The sequence below is a fragment of the Aethina tumida genome, chromosome 5 (assembly GCF_024364675.1).
Source record: "Aethina tumida isolate Nest 87 chromosome 5, icAetTumi1.1, whole genome shotgun sequence".
NCBI classification, from domain to species: domain Eukaryota; kingdom Metazoa; phylum Arthropoda; class Insecta; order Coleoptera; family Nitidulidae; genus Aethina; species Aethina tumida.
Genome location: NC_065439.1, coordinates 15,293,530 through 15,318,983, shown reverse-complemented (window position 1 = coordinate 15,318,983; position 25,454 = coordinate 15,293,530). Strand labels below are relative to the sequence as shown.

Here is a 25,454-nt window from a genome sequence, read left to right as displayed (position 1 = left end):
TATTTTATCGGTCGGATTCTTTTTATTTTAGTCATGAGTTTGTTAAATTTTTCACCCTGTTTATCGCTTTGATCATCCAGATTATTAAAAAAAACAACTGAATGAAGAGAACATGTATTAAATGGGAAATAGAAATTTTGATATCGATATCTCTAAAAATGAGAGAGATAGTATTAATTAAAACATTGAGTATACCACTTTCGTTGTAGTTTGGTAATATTTCTACAAACTTTTTGGGACGTTTCTAAGTGAACTGAGTTAAAAAATTCATTAAATACATTCTCGTTAGACAACGTAATAATTAGAAGATTATCATGAAAATATCTGTTTCAACTAAACTTTTTTGTAACACAGGAAATTTGATTTCCTAAAAAATATCGTGGAATGTTATAACTGAGCTGCTTTAAAATATTAATTAAGTACAATCTCGTCATACATCGTAATAATTGGATGGCCATTCTGAAATATCTGTTTAAGTTAAACTTTGTGGTAATATCAGAAATTTATTTTTTTTTTTTTTGAAGCAGATTCTTTTTAATATAATTTATATAATTTTTTCATTTATTTTTACAGTTTACGTGACTGAAAAATATAGTGTCTTCTTTTTCTTTCTATTCATGTGTATTCCATTTTTTTTAATAACAAATAATTCTGGTACCTCATATGTTAGATTTATAATCAACAGGTTATTAAGTTACAAACATTTCAAATCCTACTAGTCCAAGATCGGATACATATTCAAAAAGATTTGATGAAAAGAAAAAGATCTTGCTGTATAAGAAACCGTCGACAGTCCACCATCATTTCCTCCTCTTTAAAGCTTTGATATATTCTTTTTATTCTAGTCACGAGTTTGTCAAACTTTTCACCTTGTTTATCGCTTTGATCACCCAGATTATTTAAATAAAAAGCAAATGAATGAAGAGAAACGGGAAATAGAAAATTTGATATGGATATCTCTAAGAATAAGAGAGAGTATTAATTAAAACATTGAGGCTCGTGTATAACATTTTCGTTGTAGTTTGGTAGCATTACATTAATCTTTTTGATGTAATTTTTCCACAAACTTGTTAATGACTTTTTGGGACGTTTCTAAGTGAACTGAATTAAAAAATTTATTAAATACATTCTGGTTAGACAACCTAATAATTAGAAGATTATCATAAAAATATCTGTTTCAAATAAACTTTTTTGTACCACAGGAAATTTGTTTTTCTGGAAGCAAATATTTTTCATAATATATTTTAATAATTTAAATTTGCTACTTTACGTCTATTTTTATAAAATATCGGGGAATGTTATAACTGAACTGCGTTAAAACATTAATTAAATACAATACAGTAATACATTGTAATAATTGGATGGCCATTCTGAAATATCTGTTTAAATTGAACTTTGTGGTAATATCAGAAATTTATTTTTTTGAAGCAGATTCTTTTTAATATAATTTATATAATTTTTTCATTTATTTTTACAGTTTAAGTGACTGAAAAATAATGAGATTTAGCAGGAACCTTATGTAGTGTCTTATTTTCCTTTCTATCCATGTGTATACAATTTTTTTAACAAAAATAATTCTAATACCTCAAATGTTAGATTTTTAATCAGCAGTTTACTAAGTTACAAACATTTCAAATCCTACTTGTCCAAAATCGAATATATATTCAAAGTGATATGATGAAAAGAAATATACACAAATATTTAAATTTACTGCTACATTTGCAACAGTTTCACCTATTTGAATTGTGTAAAAAGCTTTGACCTAAACTTTTACGTATTTTATCAGTCGGATCTTCCTGTATAAGAAACCGTCGACAGTCCTTCATCATTCCTTCCCCTTTAAAGCTTTGATATATTTTTTTTATTTTAGTCATGAGTTTGTTAAACTTTTCACTTTGTTTATCGCTTTGATCACCCAGATTATTCAAAAAAGATAACAAATGAATGAAAACAAATGGTTTTATTTTAAATGGGAAATCAAAATTTTGATTTGGATATCTCTAAGAATGAGACAGATAGTGTTAATTAAGACATTGGGGCTTGTGTATACCAGTTACATTGTAGTTTGTATTAATCTATTTGATGTAATTTTTCTACAAATTTGTTAATGACTTTTTAGGTCTTTTCTAAGTGAGTTGAAAAATTAATTCGTTAGACAACCTAATAATTAAAAGATTATTATGAAAATATCTGTTTCAACTCAACTTTTTGGTAACACAGGAAATTTGTTTTTTCTGGAAGCAGATACTTTTAAATTTGCTATTTTTCATTTGTTTTCACAATTTATGTGATTGAAAAATATTGAGATTTGGCAGCAATATTATACATATTTCCATTCATGTATTTACAATTTTTTCACTACAAATAATTGTTCAAGCTCAAATTTTATGTTTTTAAGTAATAATTTATTAAATTACAAACATTTCAGTTCCTAGTAGACCAAGATCAGATTCATATTCAAAATGTTGTAATGGAAAGAAATATACGCCATCATTCCTTCGTCCCTTAAGCTTTGATATCTTCATTCTATTTTGGTCATGTGCTTTCACTTTGACTACCCATATTTTTTCCGAAAAAAGGTAATTATCTTAATTGAGTTATTTGAATCTAGAAACAGAATTTGAATATTTTGATGGGTTTCAGGATGAATCTTACTGACTTCTACTTTCTATCACATTTTCAGTTTTTAAATCATATTGTTTAAATAAGGTTTGAGATGTTTATAACTGAATAGATTGGGAATATTTGTTGCCAAAACCCAATCCAATCCCAATTTGGTGCCTCTAACGACGAAAATGAATCGAAAAAAAAAAAAATTGAAGGTTCATCAGCTCTGACACAACTATTTTCTTTTCGATAGAAACGAATTATATACTGTTGGACGCCCAAACTAATCGCCTTACTAATGAAACATATTCGTCTCAATCAGGTTTATCGTTAATCCTGAACATCGTCTTAAGCAAAATGATAAGCTGAAAAACATTAATTTGCCATTATCTGGGTAAACGGCAGAAAATGAAACAAAAAAGGAAAACATTAATATAATTATCGTGTATCCAAATTGCCGTAAAAAAAGTTGGACTTTTTAATGGATTATTATTTAGTCTTTGTACCGGCGTGAAAGAAATAAAATGGAAAAAAGTTTCAATGTTCCTCTTTCGATTCGTATTGCATAGTTAGCACTTTCTTGAATTGCCTCTAATCAGATTCTCCGTTCAGTAAATTTGCCTCCGGTTGTTTTATTCATCAAATAAAATCGTTCGAATTCGAGTTCGGAACTAATTGAAATAACATTCAGATGTTCGGACATTCGGAACGTTAATTCCACATTCAATTAATTACCATACATTGCTATGCATTGAACTGTCTTCGCGTCGAGAACACAAATTAGATTATGTTAATCCCCACAAACGAAAACGGGTTATTAAAAAATCATCAGTCGTATCACCGCCCTCCACCCCCTTGACCTGTCATCAACATGAACAACGCAATAACTAATGGTGTACCCTTTGAACGAAACGCGACTCTTTGTTTCGCATTAAATAACAATTTTTGACGCGATTCATCGCGGACATTGTTCGGTGGTTGAGACCGATTAGTTTATTAACTCGGTGCGACAGGAATTATAAGCGCCCGAGGGGCATTATAATTGTTTATTGTTCGAACACGGTTTTGCCAAATGGGATTTTCTTTCGGCCGACGAGATTGCTTTTAATGAGCTTTGTTCGAGCGTCGAACAGACGATTACACGCCCCGCACTTCGACGCCGCTTAATAACTCATTAAATATGTGTCTGGATGCGAACGTAACGATTTTTGAAACCTGCGTTCTATGTTCGCAACTATCGCACATACGTGTGTTAATGCGTGTGTGTCATGAGTGTGTTTCCAAGCCCGACCCACGACTATTCATTTTTTATGATTCTTTAAAGCTTTCAGAGCTTTTATGTGAGGTTTAAATCAAACTCTTTTGCACATATGAACGTGAATACTTGTGAAACGTAATACTGAAAAGTAATTAAAAGGAAAGGATTTTTTTATGGTAGAGTGCATGTTTAAATTAAAACGGTCTGGGAGTTGCTTTTTCTTGAACAAACACAGGATATTTTCATGGGAATGTGTGAAACGTTGGTTTCGTTATTGCCGGTAATATAACTTTTTTGCGTAAAATAAAGGTGTGTGTATAGTGAATACATAAAAGCCTATAAATGCTCCAAGGAGAATAGTAAAAAGGTTATAGTAAAAATAAAGAAAAATATCAATAAAAGGACAATATGAAGGATACTTTATTATTTTTATGGGCAATCCTAAATTGAAAACTGGTCTCGTCATTTTGAGCTGTTATAAAAATAGTCAAATGAATTTATTAGTTATATATTTTTATTGTTATTTTATATATAATCAACACATAATTTTTTGTCAAATTAATAATTGTTTATGTGATATTAAAAGTGATCTTTGTCCTATCTTTTAGAGAACTCAATATTAAAATTTTTGAGCACTTTTAATGACATAATCATTTATCTAATTTAATAATATTATTACATATTATTTTAAATATTATATTACAGTTTATTAATTGAAATAAAAAGTAAAATACGTGATATGTTATTTTCGGAGTTTCCTTAAACCTGTAATACATAAATTTTTTGCCTATAATAAAGGTGTGACTGTAGTGAACAGATAAAAGCCTAAATGCTGCAGAGAGAATAGTAAAAAGTTGTAGTAAAAAGAAAGAAAAATATCAATAAAAGGGTGCTATGAAGGATAATTTATCATTTTTATGGGCGAACCTAAATTGAAAACTTTTCTTGTTCTTTCCTGTTGTTCGTGTATAATTTGGTCAAATAAATTTTGTCAAATGTATTTATTAGTTTTATATGTCTATTTTTATTTTAATCCCCACATATAAATTTTTTGTCAAAATTATTATTATATTTTGAACTACGATTAAGTAATATTATAGTTTATAACGTTCCTTAATTAAAATTAAAAGAGTGTCTTGCAGTTTCCAAAATATTGGATTAATATTGATTCACAGTTTAATATTTTGGTTAATACTTTCTAGTGCTAAATTTATGTATATTTTTTCATTATACATCTATTAAAATAATTTGACTAAAAATACATTTTTATATAATTTTGAAGTAAATTTTATTACGTAACAATTTAAATTAAAATACAAAATATTTTGTAGTTTTTGAGATAGTTGACAAAACATAAGTATTTTTTTTGAAAAAATCAATATTTTCCAATTTATAATAATTTTGAAGGTTTTCTCTCTCCAAAAATATTATTAAATTATTTCATATTCATATATTTTATTTTAGGAAATACTTTCCAATTTAACTTCGATTCCTTCCAGTGCCCAAATTATTTATTAAATATATTATTTATACATTTCATCTATTGAAATAAACATATAAAATATTTATGTTGTAGTTTTCGGGATATTTAAGGAAACAAAGTTGAAAAACTCAGTATTTTTTATTCCTGTCAAAATTATTTAGTCAGTATATTACTAACATTAATAATAGAATAAAATATGTATTTTATAATTTCGAGATATTTGATAAATAAAAAGTATTAGTTTTGAAAAATGTCAGTATTTTCCAATTTAATTTTGATATAATCAATATGAATTTAATCGTATGGATTTTAATCCTATAGATTTTAATTGTATGGAATTTGATCCTATGGAAAATGATCATATAGATTTTGATCGTATGGATTTTCATCCTATGGAAAATGATCGTATGGATTTTGATTGTATGAAAAATGATCGTATGGATTTTAATCGTATGGAACATGATTATATGGATTTTAATCGTATGGAAAATGATCGTACGGATTTTAGTAATTTATGTTTTTAGTAATTTCTCACGTTTTTATGAATTTTTGAGATTTTAGTATTTTTTTACGTTTTTTGTAAATTTTTACGTTTTTCGGAACAACATATTTATATATATATATATATATATATATATATATATATATATATATATATTATACTCATGAAATTTCGAAAGTAAGCCTCATTAGTACTCATACGGGAAATTTTCTTCGAAAATAATTTGTTCGAGAGGACCGAAATTTCTTCCAATTTTGCTTTCACAAGAAATTTGTTTCACAATAATTTTTACATGAAATTTTTATTATTAAAAATTTTTTGGTTATAGAAGTGTAATAAACACAAAAATAAAAATAAAAAATATTTATTTTGTAGTTTTTGAGAAATTTAACCAAGTTTTGAATAAATCAATATTTTCCAATTTACCTTATTATTTTAACATTTTATATTTTGTTTAATTGTGTGACAAATGGAAACGATAATAATTTTAAGGCCCTATTAAATGACAAAAACAAAATATACCTTGTCTTTTATAGTTAATAAATAGATATGAAACATTTCCTTTCATTTCAACTTCGGGAAAGCTACAAAAGTAAAACACATACACATATTGAAAATTGCATCAAAATTGCCGCCCCGGAAAAAATGTCAAAACCTCCAGGTTTGAAATAAATTGCATGATGAATATATTAAAAAGACGGCAAAGAAAAATATCTCGCGTTACGATAGAAATTGCATTCCACACGAACTGAACGAAATGAAATAACATCCCTTTGAACATATCAATTCCTTAAAATCTACGGTGTCACCGTAGTAGCGATTGAAAATATGTTTCAGGATTATTAAATTCCCCCATATAATGATGTTATACAGTTGAAATAAATAACCAGTTCGGGTGTACATACAACCAAACTTATAAGAAATATTATTCAGTAATTACGAGATATAAAAAGCTGTTTATCCAAACCAATTTTACTATAAAACTATAGACAAAATCATTTAAACAAATTTCATATAGACCAAAAAACAAAAAGAAGGAAAATAAATTTTACGGTGAATTAGATTTTAAGAAAAAATTAAGTTTTTTACTAATCTAATAATCAGTATTGTCACCTCTAACAGTTATACAAGCACGAATTCGACGTGACATGCATTTCTATTAAATTATCAATGACTTCTTGACACATTGAATATTTCCACATTCTTCTAAAGCTGCCTTTATAAGTTAATCCGTGTTGCGAGGGATATTTAATAAGTTCTAATTCTTCCACTCTAATTCGGTCACACTTCCCATTTCCAAATAATTTTTGGCAACTCTGCTGGTTTGTGGAACATTATCCTGCATAAATAGGAAAGAATCTCCGAAAGCACCTCTTCAGAGGCTTACTACAGGTTGTAGCACTAAATCCACATATTGAACGGTTAGTGATTGTCTAATGAGATGAAAGGAGTCTTTCACTCAATCATAATGTCACCATGAGCTAAAAAACGGTCCTGGCCTTCTGTGGTGACAATCCCACAACTTCTTCTATTTTTTAGGATTCCCAATTCCAGAAACCTTGAATAGGCTTTCGAAACTACACCCTATGTGGCAGTTTTCCTCTGCGACATGTCTTGTTCTGACACAGTAATAATCACACATAACGCATTTTAAATAAAATTCACTTCACTACTGGTATACATGGGAACAGTGAAATTGACAATGTAGGAACAAATCTTGTCATGAATTTAGATTTTTGAAGTGAAAACTGCTTTAGCCGCGTTGGGCACTTTTTGGTAGGCGAAAATTATATGGGTCCGCGTCACCGACATGCTCGTCCTTGTTTTGTTTATAAATTCAGACAAAAGAAAAAAGTTGTTGATTTGGCTGGTGACTTTGGTTACTAGGCTAACAAACTATGTGTCTGCCGGCGTTTCAAGAGGTACCCGAAACTAGGCCTTAAGAATAAAATTCCGGATCTAGAGGAGGAAGAGCATTTTGAAATCAGGCAAAATTTTACTAATGCAGTGGTTTCGTTAAAGGCCTCCATCTAAGTCGGAAATGAGTTTTTTGTTATATCTATTACTCTTTGGGAGTGTGTGGAGGGTTCATGGAGGAGAGTGCCGTCTGAAAGGAATCTCTATATAAAAATATTCGAAATTTTCAGAATCATCTTTATTTCTGATGTACTTTCAAGGAAAAAATCAGCGCACAATTTTCTTCCCATCATGTTAGCAACGTGCTCAATTTCTACTAAAAGTAATGGGTCTTATATATTAGACTGTTTCAAAAAAATCGACAATTTTTTTTTCTTATTTATATCGAAAATCTTGATGGAAATGGTAAAAAAAATGCTGTGAAAGTTACAGCTCTTAATATTAATATTAAGAGGTGCCGCATCGTAAATTTTAATTTCCCGTTTAAATAACACGGGAATGGTGTTCTCTTGGATTTTGAAATTTTTTAACTCGTGTTAGAGATAATATTTTAAAATGATCAAAACAGATTTTTATAGAAAATTTAACGCTCTACAAAAAATGTCTCTTACAGTTTTTTGATATATTCATTTTTTCAAAAGTTATTTAACATTAAAGTTGGATTGATTTAAAATTTTGACATTTTTCTAATTTTCTCATTTTCAACCATCAACTTTATGGGAAAATTTTATATATTTTTTGTAGAGAATTCAATTTCCTATAATTTAACACCGAAAAAGTTTTTGATATTTTTTACAGATCATAAAAATTTTATTAAATAAATGTTATTCTACTGCTTAAAATTAAGCATTTTATTTAAATAAACAGATTTTTACTAAAAAAATTGATTGTTTATTATAATCAAAGTAGTATATTCACTTTTCATGAAACACTTATTGCTACTTATAAGTGAATGCAGAAAAAATTTGTCAAATTGTAGTAAAAATCTGTTAGTGTAACGAGATAAACTATAGGAAATTGAATTCTCTACAAAAAATGTCATATAAAATTTTCCCATAAACTTGATGGTTGCGTCAGAAAATGAGAAAAATGTCAAAATTTTAAATCAATCCAACTTTAATGTTAAATAACTTTTGAAAAAATGAATATATCAAAAAACTGTAAGAGACATTTTTTGTAGAGCGTTAAATTTTCTATAAAAATCTGTTTTGATCATTTTAAAATATTATCTATAAGGAGAGTTAAAAAAATTCAAAATCCAAGAGAACACCGTTCCCGTGTTATTTAAACGGGAAATTAAAATTTACGATGCGGCACCTCTTAATATTAATATTAAGAGCTGTAATTTTCACAGAATTTTTTTTTACCATTTCCAACAAGATTTTCGATATAAATAAGAAAAAAAAATTTGTCGTACTGTATGTATTTTTAGAAGTGAAAACTTCTTTAACCGCGTTGGGCTCTTTTTGTTAGGGAAATATTATGCGTTCGCGTCATTGACATGCTCATCACTGGCGCACGCGCAGTGTGCTGTGTGCCTTGTACACTTTTTGGATGGGTGAAATCTCGTGCTTTCGCATCACCGACATGTTTATAGCAGGATATCTATAGCTATACAGTTGACGTATAGTGCTGAATGTATCTTTTAAGGAAAATTAAATGGATTTAGTGAAAAATTTATTTAAATATGTTCAATGATCGAAAACTCGGTATTACAAAACGACGAAAACGACGAAATTTGAATAAAACATTTGCATTTCTTACTTTAGTTACCATAAGCCTATTGTATCTTTTTTAGAATAAAATTAACTAATTGAAAGTACATAAAGTCTAAGAATAACAATGATGCAAACAATTAAAATAATTTTAAAAATCATGTTCATTGAAATTTAAGTAAATAATATGTTAATTGTTTTTTTCATGAGAAACAGTTTTTCTTGAGGATGATTCCATGTAAGTTTGCTTGTGTGCATATTTGCATAACGTTACTGTACCATACAAAGTCAACAAGCGGTCCCGACACCGTTTCTTAATTAATAATTTCCCCTGCGAGACGCAACGCAACCTCAACACTAATTGTTCTTCGCTTCCACCGTATTAAGGCGGCAGATCGGAGGAGACGTGAGGCCGCGCCCGAAACGCGAACTTCCTCACTTAATCTATCATCTGAAAAATATTTCAATCAGAACTCCGACGCACAAGGACACTCGAAAGCGATGGAAAAACTTCGATTTCCCGCCCCCACTCTCTAATTGGAACTGTCGCGGGTACTAATGCGATTACCGAGTTTTTCGAATTCATAAATGTTAATCCGTTTAATTAATCGGGAACCGGTCGAGATTTTTGCGCCGCGGGACGGTCGCAACGGGAATAATTGGTTTACACCAATCAACGTCTGCGATTGGCGTTCGTTAGAGTCCCGGACCGTAACTTTTACGCGATTTAATAATTATCTCGTCGATGTTTAATTGGGGGTGGTTTCTTATCGGACGGTTCGCGTTACTTTTGTTCTTAATTGTGGGATTAAGCGACTCATGGGGTTGTCTTGTAATTAATTCTGAGAACCGTTCCACTTTCGGTAATCACGAAGGTGTGCAACGCAAATGCGGATTACGAACGGGCACAAGATGCGGCGGTGGATCCGAGTCGCCTTGCGATTATGCAAGCACGTCTTGTTCCCTGACATTTGTTTAATTAACCGACTTGACGTGTTTATGTAAAACATTTGATAAGGAGTTTTTGGCACTAGGGTCATTAAGTAGACAGCTTTATAACTCACTTGAAATATTCACGAAAACTGACATTTGACAAACTTTGAAAAAGAGTAATAAATTTTTACCCAAAATGTTTTTGATAAATGTTAAAATACTTTATACTCTTCACTTTTTTATATAGATAAAATTACGGGATAACGCGTCCAATTTTTTATATTAAAGGAAAAATAAAGAGAAATTTACCTAATGGAAATCATAATTGAATTTGTATTTAAAATTTAAGAAAAAAATTAAGCTTTCCAGAAATATCTAATTTGTGATGAACAAGCGGAGATGTAACAATATTTATTATATATTTTAAAATGATTAATTCTGTTGACTCTAAAAACGATCTCAAATTGTTTGATTTTGACTGTTAATACAGACTAAAGTAGCTAGAGGACATTTTTTTAAAACAAATGTTTAAAAGCAAATTGCTTACGTTACGTAAGATAAGAAGTGAAAAAAGTATTTGTTAATTTTTTTTATTAATTGGAAAATTCCTGTATTCTGGAAAATGGAAACCATGATTAAATTTGCCTTTAAAATATGAGAAGAAATCAAGTATTCGGGAAATATATAATTTATATTATTATCGAGAAATGAGAAAAATATTTAAGCTAATATTTCAATAATTAAACTAAGTGAAAGTATTATTTTATATGTTATAACACTCCAGAAGTGTTTGAGATTGAAAGGTAAAATTTATACAAATAATAAAAGAGACGAAAATATAAAGTATCTTGAGCAAAAATTAAAGAATACTTCAAAAATTAAACTAAGCAAAAGCATTATATTGTATGTTCTAACATAGCAGAAATGTTTGACATTAGAATATTAAATTATAAAACAAAAAAAAAGGAAATAAATTAAATCTACACAAAGAAACAAATTGGCAAAAATGTAAAGAATCTTGAGAAAAATATTTAAGCTGATATTTCAATAAATAAACTAAGTGAAAATATAATTTTATATGTTATAACATTCCTGAGGTGTTTTTGATTAATATAGTAAATTTAAAAGGCGAAAAAAGAAGAAATAAGGTAAAATTTATACAAATAATAAAAGAGACGAAAATATATAGTAAATTCAGCAAAAGTTAAAGTTATATTTCAAAAATTAAACTAAGTAAAAGCTTTATGTTGTATGTTCTAACATAGCAGAAGTTTTGACAATAGAATACTAAATTATAAAATAAAAAAGAAATAAAGTAAAACCTACATAAAGAAATAAATTGACAAAAGTGTAAAGAATCTTGAGAAAAATATTTAAGTTAATATTTCAACAATTAAACTAAGTAAAAGCTTTATATTGTATGTTCTAACATAGCAGAAATTTTGACAATAGAATATTAAATTATAAAACAAAAAAGAAATAAAGTAAAACCTACATAAAGAAATAAATTGACAAAAGTGTAAAGAATCTTGAGAAAAATATTTAAGTTAATATTTCAATAATTAAACTAAGCGAAAGTATTATTTTATATGTTATAACACTTCAGAAGTGTTTTTGATTAAAATAGTAAATTTAAAAGGCGAAGAAAGAAGAAATAAGGTAAAATTTATACAAATAATAAAAGAGACGAAAATATATAGTAAATTCAGCAAAAGTTAAAGTTATATTTCAAAAATTAAACTAAGTAAGAGCTTTATATAGTATGTTCTAACATAGCAGAAGTTTTGACAATAGAATATTAAAAAAAAAAGAAATAAAGTTAAATCTACACAAAGAAAAAATTGACAAAAGTGCAAAGTATCTTGAGAAAAATATTTAAGCTAATATTTCAAAAATTAAACTAAGTGGAAATATTATTTTATATGTTATAACAAGCAGAAGTATTTGAGATTAAAACAGTAAATTAAAAAAGTGAGGAAAGAAGAAATGAGGTGAAATCTATACAAATAATAAAAAAGACCAAAGTTAAAGTAAAATTTAAAAAATGAAACTGAGTAAAAGCTTTATATTATATGTTCTAATATGTTAGAATGCTATGGCAGAAAGATTGATGTTGAGTCTTATCCTAAATTGTTAGATGTTAACTATTATAACTGTCTTAATTATCCAGAGCTCAATTTTTGACAAAATTTAACATTTTTCTAAACGTATTTTAAAGTGGTAGAACTGACCTCAATAACATTTTTATATTAAATGAAAAATATAGAGGAGTGTACCATATGGAAACCATATGAAATTGCCTTTAAAATGTCAGAAAAAATCTTTCTCGAGCTTTCCAGAAATATATAATGTATGATAAATAAGCTAAGATAGAACAATATTTCTGATATATTTAGACATGATTAATGTTGTTGGCTCTTAAAAGTCATGACAAATTGTTTAATTTCTACTGTACCATATGGTAAATATCCAATAAGTTCAATTTTTGACAATGGTTGAGAAAATTTCTAAATACAACTTTTACGTAGTAGAAGAAACTGACCTCAAAGAAGTATTTCTTTAAAATTTCGTAATAATATGTTCAATACTCTTATTAAATGGAAAATATAAAGGAGTTTGCTAAATTAGAAAAAATCAAGCATGCTAAAAATATATAATTTTTGATCAAATCAATTAAGATACACAATATTTGTGGTATATTTTGAGATGATTAGTGTTGTTGAGTCTTAAAAATTACTTCAAACTGTTCGAGTTTAACAATTATAACTGGTTTAAGAACTCAGGATCAGGAGATTTTTTATAAAATATAAAATTTCTAGAGCTTTACAGAGATATACAATTTTTGATAAATAAACTAAGATACAACAAAATTTCTTACTCGTCCCAAATTGTTTAATTTTCAATGTTAAAACTGGCTAGTAGAGCTGAACTAGACAGAGCTGAATTTTTTATAAAACATTTTTTAAAGAAAACTCTCGGCAAAATATGTTGCTTTACTTAGACATATTTTTTTTATTTATTTTGAAATTATTTAATATTTTGAGACAAGTTTTTTATATTATTTATTTATTTTATTTATTTAAATTTCGAGATAATTAATGTTGTTCTCTATGAAAATACATTATAAAGCATATAGGGTATCGTAAATTTTGAGTATTTATGCAAATCTAGAGATTAATTTTTTATAGACAAGCGTGAGCTAACTTTAAAAAGTAAAAACAAATTCGTAGTATTTTCAAAAAAGTATCTGTTTAAAATTTGGATTTAAGGTGCCCAATATTTTTGATATTCTATGGAAACTTATATTTAAAATGTCAAACTTTCAAAAAATTTATAATAAACATATTTTCCAGATAATTAATATTGTTGTTTATTAAAAAACAACATGCAATGGACAGGATGTCCAAAACTGACTGAATTTGGCTATTGTATTTAGTGATATTTCCAATCTAAAGATTAATTTATTTGATCGTACTTCTAGACTGAAAATGAAAAACTCGTCATTTAAAACCCACTAAACCAACAACCGAACTAAACATGGCGTTTTTAATACCCTCTTAAGGAATTGTATGGCAGCGCACCTTTATTTGGGCTTCGGGCAGCGTCTTCATTAAGCGCGTGTCATTAATTACCGGGACAAAAGACTGCGAATAATACGTCATTGTGTTCGCTTTCAAATTAAAACTTCGAAAATAAATGACTGCGACCATTTCGTATTCGTTAGCCGGCGGATAATTGAGGAAAAAACAAAATCGTAAAAGTGGCGGATGCGCAGGTTGTTTAATGAAATATTTAAGGACGCGATTACGACGACGTTGCGTGTACGAAAGGAAACGTTACCGTATTAAATGGAGACAAAAAAAAGGACGCGTAACGAAGCAGAGTGCTTAAAAGGTTCCGTCAGAGCCGTGATTATTGTAGGACACGAGAGTGCATTAAAAACATTTCGGGGTTTTGGAATTCAAGAGGATGACGTAAACGAGTAAAAAAAATAAACGGATGGTTACTTTATTTTTGTCCAACACAAATTTAGCGTTGGCGAAAGCACAAAAAAATTGTGTTAGCAAAAAAAGTTCTGTTTAAATTGAACTTATTAAGTTATCTGGTACTGAATGTTCAAGGGTCAATAAATTGGATTTAAATTTTATTCTTTTATTTAAAAATTATTTGTAACTATTTTATTATCTAATTCACTGTGGTCTTCGACATACTTAAGAGAAAATACAATTATTTTTTTTTTTAATTGTTTTAATCGTATAAAAATTAATTTACTTACCCGACTTATTATTATAATTTACCATATTCAAGAGGGGTTTTTAGTCGGTTAGTCCGACACTGCCTTCGACTTCCACCAGAAGGCGTCTTGTAGATTTTCCCCTCTTTGACCCAATAAATAGTTCTATAATTTTCGAGTTATCTGATAAATTGTGAGTCTTAATATATTTTCTAATTACAAATATTTTTAACCAATTTTTATAATTCACCATTAAAAATAAAATGAAAAATTAAATAAAAAATTTAAATAAATTATAGTTTTTGAAATATTTAATCAAATGTAATTTTTAATTTTGAAAGAATCTAATATTTTTAATTTTAAATTTGATAATTTCTAAAGTAAGTTATTCTTCTTATTTATTATTACATACATCATTTTAATGCTGGCTTAATTGTTATATTTGATTAACTATGATTTTCTAATTTCTAATATTTTATTTATTTATTTTTATATATTATATTATTATATACTTATTTTAAATTTAATGCTTTCTAATAGCAAAAGTTATTCATTATATTTATTATTTTAATTTATTGTCTTAAAGCTTGTTTTATTGTTAATTTATTACAATAATAAATATAATTACCTATTTTATTTATTATTTTACAGTTTTCGAAATATTTGATTAAATGTGATTTATAATTTTGAAAGAATATAATAATTTACAGTATAATAAATTCTAATGGCAAAATTATTTATCCAATTTGTTATTTTAATTCACTATTTTAAAACTTTATTTGTTAATTTATTAAAATAAAAATATAATTACGTATTTTATAGTTTTTGAGATATTACATCAAATGTGAGTTTTAATTTTGAAAGAAACTAATATTTTTAATTCTAAATTTTACAGTTTTCGAAATATTTGATTAACTGTGGTTTATAATTGTGAAAGAATATAATATTTTCCACTATAATAAATTTTAATGGCAAAATTATATATCCAATTTGTTATTTTAATTCACCATTTTAAAGCTTGCTTTATTTGTTAATTTATTAAAATAAAAATATAATTACGTATTTTATATTTTTTGAGATATTACATCAAATGTGAATTTTAATTTTGAAAGAATCTAATATTTTTAATTCTAAATTTTACAGTTTTTGAAATATTTGATTAACTGTGACTTATAATTTTGAAAGAACATAATATTTTCCACTATAATAAATTTTTATGTCAAAATTATTTATCCAATTTGTTATTTTAATTCACCATTTTAAAGCTTGCTTTATTTGTTAACTTATTAAAATAAAAATATAATTACGTATTTTATAGTTTTTGAGATATTACATCAAATGTGAGTTTTAATTTTGAAAAAAACTAATATTTTTAATTCTAAATTTTACAGTTTTCGAAATATTTGATTAACTGTGTTTTATAATTGTGAAAGAATATAATATTTTCCACTATAATAAATTTTAATGGCAAAATTATTTATCCAATTTGTTATTTTAACTCACCATTTTAATGCTTGCTTTATTTGTTAATTATATTAAAATAAAAATATAATTACGTATTTAATATTTTTCGAGATATTTCATCAAATGTGAATTTTAATTTTGAAAGAATCTAATATTTTTAATTCTAAATATTACAATTTTCGAAATATTTTTTTACTGTGATTTATAATTTTGAAAGAATATAATATTTTCCACTATAATAAATTTTAATGGCAAAATTATTTATCCAATTTGTTATTAATAATTCACCATTTTAAAGCTTGCTTTATTTGTTAATTTATTAAAATAAAAATATAATTACGTATTTTATATTTTTCGAAATATTTCATCAAATGTGGGTTTTAATTTTGAAAGAATCTAATATTTTTAATTTTATATTTAATAGTTTCTAAAGCAAAAGTTATTCACCTTATATTATTTATTATTACAGTTGATTATTTTAAAGCTTGTTTTATTGTTAATTTACTAAAATAACAAAGATAATTACCTATTTTATAGTTTTCGAAATATTTGATTAAATATGATTTACAACTTTTAAATAAATAAATATTTTCCATTTTACGTTTAATAAATTTTAATGGAAAAATTATTAAACCAATTGATTTGTATAATTCACCATTTTAAAACTTGTTTTACTGCTAATTTATTAAGATAAAAAATATATAATTTCATTATATATTTTTCTAGATATTTTATTAACGAGTTTTAATTTTAAAAGAACCTCTTATTTTGCACTTTAGATTTAATACTTCCTAATGGTAAAATTATTAACACTATTCATTATTATATTTCATCACTTTAAAATTTGTTTTATTGTTAATTCATTAAAATAAAACATATAATTATCAATTTTATAATATTCGAGATTTGAAAGAAATCAATATTTTCAGTTTGAAGTTTGACAAGACTAAATTATTTATAAAATATGTCACGGTTATTTATCTTTTCTTTTAAATAAATAACTAATATCATAAAAGTAATTTTTAGACATATAAACTAGATCGGTTCTTATTCAGTTCTAGTCTATTGAAACAAGATGTACACACTTGTGGATCTCATGCCGACATAATTTAAGTTCGGGCATCCACGTTAAGGGAAAAACCCACCATCAAAGCAGCCTCCCTGCGAGTTGGAAGTTGATAATTGTATTTTGAACCCTTTGTCGCGACAAAGACTCATTGTGTTTGACGTTTATTTACACGAACAATAAGCGACTACTACTAAAGACCCGTTTTTATCAGAGTTCCTGACACTTTGAACAATAAAACCGTAAACTTAACGCCGAAACTATCGACGTATTTACATTGCAAAGATCCAGTCGCTTAATGTATCACGAGGCAAGTTTAATTCGGCACATCTGTGCCGCAGACGGCAAGATTATGCGAATTTTAGTCCCTGATACGTCGTCGTCTTTTATGGCCTCCATGCAAATGAACGTCATATTTTAAACGAATAATCCAACAAAACGTTGAAATTTTCATGTATGAGCGATGCGTGTATCCCATTCCGCTGGAACGAACACATTAAAGGATGAAAGTTCACATAAATTCTGTATGTGGGGTTTTAAGGTTTCTACAACTGTAGTTAAGCGATTTTAAGCGATAAATTTAAATTTTATATCCTTTTAGAGCCACCTTTTATTGGCGATGGATGGAATTCTAAAACTGGAATTATGAATTTTATGTTTTCGAGGTATTTGATTGAAAAATACTCCGTATTTGGCATTCTTTTAAATTAATAAAATACATCATTTTAAACTTTGTATTACTATTGTTTAATAATTAAAATAAATGTTTTATAGTTTTCGAAATATTTAATTAAATATAAACTTTACTTTTGGAAAAAATCTAAATTATTTATTAAGATCTAGGCCAAATTTATTTATTCCATTAATTATTATTTTATGTCATTTTAAAGCTTGTTGTACTGTTTATTAATTGAATTAAAAAAGCACAACACAAATGTTTTATTTTTGATATATTTGATTAAATGTAAACTTATATATCAGTGTCAAACTTATTTATTCGATTAATTATTATTATACGTCATTTCAAAGCCTGTTGTATTGTTTTTTAATTGAATATAAAAATTGTGACATATATTTTATAGTTTTCGAGACAATTGATTAAACATAAAATTCAATTTTTGAAAAATTATAAATTTTTTCTATATGTCTCATAGATTCCAGTGTCAAACTTATTTATTCAATTATTTTACGTCACCTTAAAGGTTGTTGTATTGTTTATTAATTGAATTTAAAAAGCACAACACCTGTTTTATAATTTTTGATATATTTGATTAAATGTAAACTTATATATCAGTGTCAAACTTATTTATTCGATTAATTATTATTATACGTCATTTCAAAGCCTGTTGTATTGTTTTTTAATTGAATATAAAAATTGTGACATATATTTTATAGTTTTCGAGACAATTGATTAAACATAAACTTCAATTTTTGAAAAATTATAAATTTTTTCTATATGTCTCATAGATTCCAGTGTCAAACTTATTTATTCAATTATTATTTTACGTCACCTTAAAGGTTGTTGTATTGTTTATTAATTGAATTTAAAAAGCACAACACCTGTTTTATAATTTTCGAGATATTTGATTAAATATAAACATCAATTTTTGAAGAATTCTAAATTGTTTCTAAAGGTTACATATACATCAGTGCCAAACTTATTTATTCGATTAATTATTATTATACGTCATTTTAAAGCTTGTTGTATTGTTTATTAAAAGGGTCAACAAAGGTTTTATAGTTTTCGAGATATTAGATTAAAAATAAAGTTCAATTTTTGAAGTATAATTTTTTTTCTTAACGTCTCATAGATGCCAGTGCCAAACTTAATTATTCGATTTATTATAATTTTAAGTCATTTTAAAGCTTGTTGCATTGTTTAATAAGTGAATTTAAAAAGTGCAACACATGTTTTATATTTTTCGAAACATTTGATTAAATATAATCTTCAATTTTTGAAAAATTATAAATTTTTTCTATATGTCTCATAGATTCCAGTGTCAAACTTATTTATTCAATTATTTTACGTCACCTTAAAGGTTGTTGTATTGTTTATTAATTGAATTTAAAAAGCACAACACATGTTTTATAATTTTCGAGATATTTGATTAAATATAAACATCAATTTTTGAAGAATTCTAAATTGTTTCTAAAGGTTACATATACATCAGTGCCAAACTTATTTATTCGATTAATTATTATTATACGTCATTTTAAAGCTTGTTGTATTGTTTATTAAAAGGGTCAACAAATGTTTTATAGTTTTCGAGATATTAGATTAAAAATAAACTTCAATTTTTGAAGAAGTATAATTTTTTTTCTTAACGTCTCATAGATGCCAGTGCCAAACTTAATTATTCGATTTATTATAATTTTAAGTCTTTTAAAGCTTGTTGCATTGTTTAATAAGTGAATTTAAAAAGTGCAACACATGTTTTATATTTTTCGAAACATTTGATTAAATATAATCTTCAATTTTTGAAAAATTATAAATTTTTTCTATATGTCTCATAGATTCCAGTGTCAAACTTATTTATTCAATTATTTTACGTCACCTTAAAGGTTGTTGTATTGTTTATTAATTGAATTTAAAAAGCACAACACATGTTTTATAATTTTCGAGATATTTGATTAAATATAAACATCAATTTTTGAAGAATTCTAAATTGTTTCTAAAGGTTACATATACATCAGTGCCAAACTTATTTATTCGATTAATTATTATTATACGTCATTTTAAAGCTTGTTGTATTGTTTATTAAAAGGGTCAACAAAGGTTTTATAGTTTTCGAGATATTAGATTAAAAATAAACTTCAATTTTTGAAGAAGTATAATTTTTTTTCTTAACGTCTCATAGATGCCAGTGCCAAACTTAATTATTCGATTTATTATAATTTTAAGTCATTTTAAAGCTTGTTGCATTGTTTAATAAGTGAATTTAAAAAGTGCAACACATGTTTTATATTTTTCGAAACATTTGATTAAATATAATCTTCAATTTTTGAAAAATTATAAATTTTTTCTATATGTCTCATAGATTTCAGTGTCAAACTTATTTATTCAATTATTATTTTACGTCACCTTAAAGGTTGTTGTATTGTTTATTAATTGAATTAAATGGGCCAACACTTGTTTTATAGTTTTCGAGATATTTCATTAAATATAAATTTCAATTTTTGAAGAATTCTAAATTGTTTCTTAAAGTTACATATATATCAATGCCAAACTTATGTATTCTATTAATTATTATTATACGTCATCTGTTTGTATATTAATTGAATTAAAAGGGCCAACACATATTTTATGGTTTTCGAGATATTTTATTAAATTTTTGAAAAATTATAATTTTTTTCCTTAACGACTCATAGATTCCAGTGCCAAACTTATTTATTCGATTAATTATTATTTTACGTCATTTAAAAGCTTGCTATAATATTTGTTATTCGATTTACTATTATTATTAATTCTATTAGTTAATAATTAATTAACAAATATTTTATAGTTTAATTAAATGTAAATTCTAAATTATTAAATGGATTTTTGCCAAAATTAATTATTCTCCTAATTAGTTGAATTTAATTAATATATTATAATAATATACATAATTTTAAAATTATTGATTTATGTATAGAATGAAATGGAGCTTTTAATAGTTTCAAACAAATTTAAATATATCGATCGCTTTTCTAGCGACAATATTATTAAATTTAAAATCTTTCATGGTACTAAAATTCCTCATCTCATAAATATAAATTGCTCGACATTATAAAACTTAAATTACGGCAATAATTTCTGTCTAATATCATAGAACCAGGTAGTAAATCATAAGAGAAAATAAATGCGCAAGAGAGGTTTATAAATTCATAGATTAGACCGCCTTTATTCTTCTACTAAAGCAAAATTAAAACGCCATATAATGAAATTAATTTGAGGGTAAGATTTAATTAACAAAAGTGAACAATACTCTTTTTAGGTATTTGTTTTTTTTTAATTGTATCAAATTTTCACCCTTTAATCATTGTGTCCTTTCAATGTATTTTCCACTGAGCCGTTTAACGTGATAAATGAGCATCACAAAAGAGGCCATTTAAATATTTAAGAACTTCGAGAGGGAAAAAACTGCGTGCCGCAGTGAATTTACGTAATTACCCCGAAGATCGATCGAAAACAAATTAATTATGAAAAATTTTGCGAGTCTCATATTTTCCATTAAATATTAAGCGGAACGGGCTCGCTTTTAGTGGTCATGAATTAAATATCAACGTTTGAAAGGTGGGTTTACATAATAACAAACGATCGTCGTTTTTCCCCCCACAATATTAACAGTACACAATTCCCATAAATTATTCCTCGATGATCCAATTTAAATCGTCACGTAACGCACGCACAAAAAAAACATGCATGTAACTCCACCTGCTCCATCCAGTTGTGGAATATGCTCAGTGACATGGAAAATAGAACACATGGATCCTGTTTGGGATAATGCAGGGTAGTTAATGGTTAGAAATTCGGATAAAATATTGAATGACCTCCACGATGATTCACTCGTCCTGGCATTGATCTTATGAAGACGTTAATTTCGTTCTTAGGTACGTTATTGCATCTCACCTCTAGTTGTCTGTGAAGGTTCCAAAGTGTTAAAATTCAAAACATTTCGTAGAAATTGTAAAGAATCTCTGGCCAATGGTTAATGTCAACGCCGCAGTGGCAATGCACCTCGTGATGCACAAAGGTAAATACAAAGGATTAATCCGACTCAGCAAATAGAAAGAAATTTCTACACTACAGTAAACACCCACATTTATATGGAAAATAAATACATAAACCAATATATTCTTAAGTCCAGTAACTCCCTAATGTATAAACTTATTAAATTTCTTCTTCTAATCCTACGACCAATACAAGGAAACACCAGAAGCCTTTTTAAAAATTCAAACCATTTCGTATAAACAGTAAAGAAGTTCAATGTGCAACAAAAATTAATTTGAGTAGAGAACCTCCATATCAGCTTCCTCACAGAAGAAGCTCTACACATAATTAAAAAGAACCAGACATCAGATTTCAGGAAAAATAATATTACTGATCATAGCTATCTTAGAACTTCCTAACACATCATTTCAAACAAAAAACAAGTACTACAAGACGTATTGGCAATAGGTTCATAACTGTCACCAATAGTAACAAACTTTTTAATAGAAAAAGTATCAATTACACCCCAAATTAGGTTGTGATGTGTTGTTGACACATTCATTATATGGCATAATATCTCAGAAAAACTCCAACATTTTTTGAACAATATCAAACCAACAATTTATTATGGAGACAGAAATAGGCAGCATTCTACTCTACTTAGATGTACTGGTAGTCAGAAAAGACTTATCCATTTACAGAAAGTACACTGACATGAAGAGCTGGAGAGCTCAAAGAAAATAATTCTCACAATGATTACAGCAAAAGAGAAATAGGTAATAGGTGTTCTAAAATCTAGAGAAAAGAAAAAAAGAAGTCACTAAAGTAACACAACTTCTTAAATAAAAAGTACTTAACAAATCATTAAAAGATAGCCTTCTCATCTCAGCACACACCCTAAGGAACATCTTAACCTGAAGAAATCCAGCTAACATTGGGTGTTGTAGAAGAACATAATATTAACTGATTGGTGCTTATTGCAATAAAATACCAAAGTACAACACGCTGACCGTTGATCTTGTTTTTTTTTCGCTTCCGTGATGTTGCAGTTTAATGTTTTTGGCTGGGGTAGGCAACTCAGAGTACGCAATATTCCGGTTACAATGTTCAATACGTTTAATAAAGTTTTGGAGTTTTTGTAAGCTTTTATCCGATTTTACGCATGAGTTATCCACATTTAGCAGCCAAATTTTGGGTTTTAATTACTGCTTTTTCTATGGCAAAGTTCTGGAACTAATCCATATTATTGGGATCCGTTTTTTTAGGGATATTAGTATAGACTTTAGAAATATATTTTTTCCACTTTGACATTCTTTACAAGTTCTATAAATTTTATGTGGATTTTCTTATAGTAGGTATAAACTTACTTAGTTTACCCATTGAAGAGTTTCTTGAGCCTATGATAGGCCTTAAGGAAATGTAGGGTTTTATGTATTTTGGATAATACATAACAGGTGAGCTGAAAAGTTCGTAGGCTAACACATAAATGGTGTTACTAGTATAAAATCCGTATGATTCTCAGTTAGTCCTAACCTTCAAAAAACACGTGTATAAATTTGATAGCTGTTGTATTATTAGTTTATGAGTTATAGTCATTTGGGTTAAACAACTTTTGTTAGTTTGAGAAAAAGGAATTTCGTTAATAACGCATTGTTTTTTGGCGAAATAAAATTCTATTGATAAACATTATCCAGACTTTTCACCAGGAAAATCAACCGTTGAGAAGTGGTTTGCTAAGTTTAAACGAAGAGAAATGAGCACCGAGGACGATGCTTGCAGTGAACGCTCCAAAGAGGCTGTTACCGACGAAAACATCAAAAAGATATCAAAGGAATATGTTGAATGAGTAAGTGTGGTATGCGAAAGTTATGTTCAAAGTGTATGAAACATGGCTCCATCATTTCACATCGGAGTCCAACCGACACTCAGCCGAGTGGACTGAAGCCTATTTTGAGGCTAAAGACAAATAGTACTATAAAAATGGTATGGAAAAATTGTATGACCGCTATAATCATTATAATAATATTATACTCAAAGGTAACTATATTGAATAATAAAATTCTATCAAAAAAAAAAGATTTTTTCTAAGTTAGCCTACGAACTTTTCAGCCCAACTATTATAAATGTGGTAGTTTATTCCCTTTGGCAAGTATTTGCTTTATATTTTTAACCTTAGATGTTTCTTTCAATTTTCTGATTCAGATTTGTTTTTACCTTTGTTCAAAGCCTTCCTCAATTTTGTTATTGTAAGTCATGAGCTCCATTATCACTGTACACTTTATACATTGGCAAGACTTTTCTCACTTGTTAGTTCTAAGCTCCACCACTGTTTTGGTTTCTTTTCGTGAAAGGTTTATTCTAGTAGACCTATATTTTTCTAGGTCATTCCTAACTTTTCATTTCAATTCTTCCGTTTGTGTTTAATCAATTTTGAAGTTTTCTACTGAGGATATTACATCCAAAATAGGAAGATGAGTGCTTTAGCTTGGTGTAGGTCATCATTGACGACAAATTCATTCCGTTTCACATCCAAAAGTTGTATTTTCTACAACATACCAGTCTATGGAGTGGAAGCACTAATTAAAGACGGTAAAAAAATCTAAAAGACCACAATTTACGGTAAAAACTTTGCTCAGTAAGAAACCCTTTTTCTTCTTTAAACCGCTGGCTGGTAATTGTACAAGTCGTAATAAGGTGATCAAAATGCTAAAATTCTAAGACTGTTGCTTTGTTGTTCGTTTGTTTCTCCTTAATTTTATGTATCACACCCTTCAACAACTCCAGACGTTGCTTCGACTCTATTTCATCCGTCTGGCAATTTCCAGCAATGTAACTTTTGCTTTTATTAATCTAATAATTCACCCTCCTTCGAAGTCATTTAGATGATTAAAATTTGCACGTCTTTGTTGTAACGGCATTTGAAATGATGGTAGAATACTGAACTGTATCTGCATCATAGTAACATAAAACGTAGAAAATTTGTACTAAAAAAACTTCTCTAATAACTTTTTGTTCTTATTTGGACGAGTGCACACATCAACTTTAATTCAAATTGGATCACTGAATCCATGAGTTCCATTTTCTGTGTCACTGAGTATACAATCCGGGAACAAAACTCGCTGAAAATGTGAAAATATAATAAACTTTTCAATGGCCAACCAACCTTCCTGTCCGTAGTAAGTCTTATCGATGCGCCCACTCTGATTGGCCCCCATTGTTCCTGTGATGTGGGGCCCTCGGACGCCGATATTTGCATGGGATAATTGACTATGACACCATATCACGCCGTCCGCATCTGCAAGTCAATCAATTATTATCGTTGAAAATGCAACAGCAGGAATATGCTAAATTAACATGGATAAATCGATATGTTACTACATTATTTAACGCACCTCAACTGTTTTTTTTTTAATATATTTTTTTAATTAAAGAATAGCACGTATAAAATGGCATTTAAGTTAACATATCACGCGACGTATTTTAATATCGATCACTTATTCCACGACAACACTCGAACCGTAATACCGTAATTGTAATCAACAACTGTAATCAGTGCAAGTAATGTTTGTCGATTCGGGAAACCGC

General features: G+C 27.3%; 1 protein-coding gene across 1 annotated transcript in view; it reads right to left on the bottom strand.

Annotated features, from left to right (window-relative positions):
- LOC109597142 (serine/threonine-protein kinase 32B) overlaps positions 1–25,454 on the bottom strand; it is a 77,027-nt gene that overhangs the window by 25,439 nt on the left and 26,134 nt on the right. Inside the window, exon 2 of the mRNA XM_020012773.2 lies at positions 25,033–25,164. Coding sequence (XP_019868332.2) covers positions 25,033–25,084 — 52 coding nt within the window. The 5' untranslated portion in view covers positions 25,085–25,164. The remainder of the gene's footprint in view (positions 1–25,032; positions 25,165–25,454) is intronic.